At 33.1% G+C, this 4173-nt stretch overlaps 1 protein-coding gene across 2 annotated transcripts; it reads left to right on the top strand.

The window, feature by feature from the left end:
* Window positions 1-220: 220 nt before the first annotated feature.
* LOC107422540 (transcription factor FAMA) lies at window positions 221-2771 on the top strand. 2 transcript variants are annotated; one of them, XM_048477061.2, is made up of 5 exons: window positions 221-389; window positions 560-727; window positions 869-1615; window positions 1914-2366; window positions 2542-2771. In XM_048477061.2, exons 2-5 carry the CDS (start codon window positions 704-706, stop codon window positions 2629-2631), a joined length of 1314 nt encoding a protein of 437 aa, XP_048333018.1. In that variant the 5' UTR covers window positions 221-389; window positions 560-703; the 3' UTR covers window positions 2632-2771. The 2 variants fall into 2 exon arrangements, with proteins under 2 accessions (XP_048333018.1, XP_048333017.1); XM_048477060.2 differs by having other exon boundaries at window positions 560-1615.
* The last annotated feature ends 1402 nt before the right edge of the window (window positions 2772-4173 follow it).

Here is a 4173-nt window from a genome sequence, read left to right as displayed (position 1 = left end):
TTTGAAAAGCAAGCGTGGCAGCCTTAATAAGGTTCATGAGGCAAGTGAAAGAGCGTTGCTAGCTAGGCTCGCCTGTGACACACATTAATAAAAGGTGGTGAAAGTGAGGTGAAACTGTGACCATGAAATTAATCCACTTAGGCTCCTCTCTCTCTCTCTCTCTCTCTATAAATATTATATATATATATATATATATATAATTCAGCTAGCTCTCTATCACGGGCAACCATGGCCCATTACGTCTGTAGATATATTCATGTCTAAACATATATATGTACCCTATTCTAAAGATTTTCAATTTTTTGGTAATCATTTTTCTGCCAAACCCCCTCTTCATCAAAATCATCAAAAACCAACAATCACATCTTGATTTTTACCATTTTATTCAGGTTGGTCTTTCATCTTCTGTTTGTCCCATTTCTCACATAATTTTTTTTTTGTCCTTTCTCTTCAACATCTTTCTTCAAAAAAAAAAAAATATCTAAATTTTTATTTTCTTTCCAAAGTTTTATTCATGTTTCTCCGGTTGTAATATATTTTTTTTTTATCACTTTTTCAGGTGGAGGACCCCAAGCTGTTAAAATTTTTTGTCCATATATTCAGTGATATCAGTTTCTCTCCTCTTTAGGGTTTTTTCTGATTAAAGTTAAAACCTGTATATATATATATATATATATACACACTCATTTCTATATATATAGAAATGGAGAAGGAAGAGAACTACTCGGTACAATATACAGTTCTCTCTTTCATTAGCTATAGTTTATATATATCACATCCAAAATTTGTTCGTTTCTGTTTTTGATAAATCTTTTCATCATACCATATCCACCATATGTTGTTTTGCTCTGAACTTAGTTTCTTGCAGGCTTCTATGCCGCCTAATAATTTCACCGCCTTGGATTACACCATAGATCTTCATAATCCTCATCACCATCACCATCATCAGCACTTCTTGTTGAAATCTCATGTCGGTGAAACCACTAATTCCGGAGATAACAACAGCAACAATGATTGTATGGTCGGTTACATGCTAAGCAATCCTCAACAACAGCAACAGCAGCAGCAGCAGCAATTTTGCGGTTCATCTTCTTTAGATAAACTGAGCTTCGCGGATGTGATGCAGTTCGCGGATTTCGGACCCAAATTGGCTTTGAATCAGACCAAGATCTCCGATGTAGAATCCGGGATGGACCCGGTTTACAGCTTCCTTAAGTTTCCGGTTTTGAATGATAAGTTTGAGGATCAGTCTCTGCAGGTTGCTCAACAGTCTGATCAGGAAGAGAGATTTAAAGCGGTGAGTGGGAAAGATAATATAGTTTTAGGGGATATAGAAGAAGGAGCTGGTGGAGAAGACGATGAAGCTCGGGTGGGGAATACTACTGCTAATGCTTCGCTTCAGCAGCTTCAGTTTCTTGGTGAAGATCCTACTCAGATTAAGAACCCTAGTTCAGAAACCAAGAACAAGAGAAAAAGACCAAGAACTATCAAGACCAGTGAAGAAGTTGAGAGCCAAAGGATGACTCATATCGCCGTGGAAAGGAATCGAAGAAAGCAAATGAATGAGCATCTCAGAGTTCTTAGGTCACTCATGCCTGGTTCATATGTACAAAGGGTATATACATAAATTATATATATTTACACACACACGCACACACACACACACACACACACACACATATATATATATATATATATAATTATGATATTTCATGATTTAAACAAAATCCGGATGGTGGAGAAAGATTGGATGAAATTAGTGCATCTGGGTTTTATTAAATTTAAAATATCTTGATGTCATCAGAACTGCACACATATATATCTAGGAAGGATCTGTTGAGATTATATATATTCTTTGATTGTGTTCCTCAATTGGGTTTTGATTAATTTCTGGAAAAAAAAATTTTCGATAGGGAGATCAAGCTTCAATAATTGGTGGAGCAATAGAGTTTGTGAGGGAACTAGAACAGCTGCTTCAGTGTTTGGAATCACAGAAAAGGAGAAGAATTATGGGAGAAGCTCAAAGACAAGTAGGAGATAATTCAGCAAATATTGCACTTCCACAACAACATACTCAACAGCAACAACAAACAGCTTTTCCTCCTTTGCAGACAATTCCAACTGATCAAATCAGATTCGTAGATTTCGAAACCGGTCTCACGGAAGAGACTGCAGAGAAAAAATCTGTGTTGGCGGATGTAGAAGTGAAGCTTTTAGGGTTTGACGCAATGATCAAGATTCTATCTCGGAGAAGACCAGGTCAACTCATAAAGACTATAGCTGCTTTAGAAGATTTGCAGTTCAATATCCTTCATACCAATATCACCACCATTGAACAAACTGTTCTATATTCCTTTAATGTCAAGGTATGACATACGAAAGAAGTTGCAGCTTTTCTTTCTTGTATTTATTTTGTTTTTGTTTTTTTTTTTGGGTCAAATTTAAACTCTAATTTGTTTCTTAAATTTTGTGCTACATAATATATATATATATATATATATATATGGATGTATATATATATATATATATGTTGATGAACAGATTGGAAGTGAATCGAGGTTCACGGCTGAAGATATAGCGACCTCGGTTCAGCAGATATTCAGTTTCATCCATGCAAACAGCAGCATTTAATGTATTCTCCCATTGAAAAAAAAAATAAAAATCAAAGACATATATATCATCAGCTGGATTTGTTTCTTTCATCATTTTATGCCCATTTGGATATTGTCAAAATTTGTGGATTAATAATCTCTCTCTCTCTTTTATTTTTATTTTTTTCCATATGATTAACAAGATTTTACGACTCTCTAGTTGATCTTTCTCGTACGTTTGTGATTAAGAATATTTAACCCCAAATTATATGTTACTTATCATCCAGATGATATAACCAATATAACATATGTAACAAATACTTGCTCTTGATTAACATATAACATGCGCATATATATATATATATATATATATATTTGTATTTATATATAGTCGTCTAGATAAGTTATGTGATGGGTTTGATCAGAAAAATTGCTAGTTTGTTTTTGATTTGGGAAATGTAAAACGAATATTGGATCTTTTTTTTTTTTTTTTTTTTTTGGGTGGCTGATGAAGCCCACATGGTGTCTGGAAGAGCTGACAGAAAATGGTGGGGGTGAAAAGGAGAAGTGGAGACAAGTTCGTAAGATGAATGTTAAATGAAATTTGAAAGTATATGAAGGTCAACGATGGAGAGTCCGGTACCTTCTCTGTCATTTGGTCGTTGACTTGTCAGAAATGACTTGTTTGGGAGTATTAGGCTGCAGTCAAATGGAAGGGTCCCCCCTCTAACTCATAATCTTCGTTGGAGAACCTTCACTTAATATATATATATATATATATATTGTTATAAAATGCGCGTATATCTTAAGCATCAAAGATGCACTGGATTAATTACGTATAATTCATAGGTTACAGGCTATTAGATGTAATGTATGATTTAATTATATGTATCCACTAGGTATAACTGATTGGAATTACATATAATTGATCAAGATATAAAAAATATGTATGTATTTTATGATAAAATTATATATGTATTATATATATAGCCTTGCTAAGTAGGCGAAGTCCTCCATTGAATGGTGGGCAAACCCATCTTATAGATGCAGAAAAATGTATATAAATATGTCCCATAAAAATTGATAGAAATAATGGACTTTAATTCGTTTTAGCAAAATTATATTTATAATTTTGAAATGTTAAATTGTACTGGATTAACTTAGATTATTTTAAACCTTTTGAATTTGTATATGTTCAATCATGCATTTGCATTGAGTTTGTTGTAATCCACCTTAAAAAAAAAAAATACTAGTTTGTTGTAATTATTTCATGATATTTTCGTTTTATCATAAACGGGAAAAAAAGAAAATTCCAGGGTCTTGACTCCATGTTGATCCATGCATCTCATAGATGTGTAGGGCCAGCTAGCTCTTGGCCTTGTCTTTTTCTCTTTTTTATCACAACTTATTTTCCTATAAAAATGATTGATAGGTGTACAGTATATGTTGAATAATTAATCAAATTAGTTATATATTTATTTCGATTTCTCTATGCTTGGAGTTTGAAAGAATGATGTCCACATATGTACTATATATTAATAGTAAGAAAAAAAAAATAAAGAAGATACAAAGTGAAGTGAAA

This window comes from Ziziphus jujuba, chromosome 3 (assembly GCF_031755915.1).
Source record: "Ziziphus jujuba cultivar Dongzao chromosome 3, ASM3175591v1".
NCBI classification, from domain to species: Eukaryota; Viridiplantae; Streptophyta; class Magnoliopsida; order Rosales; family Rhamnaceae; genus Ziziphus; species Ziziphus jujuba.
This window is presented reverse-complemented; position numbering and strand designations above follow the sequence as displayed.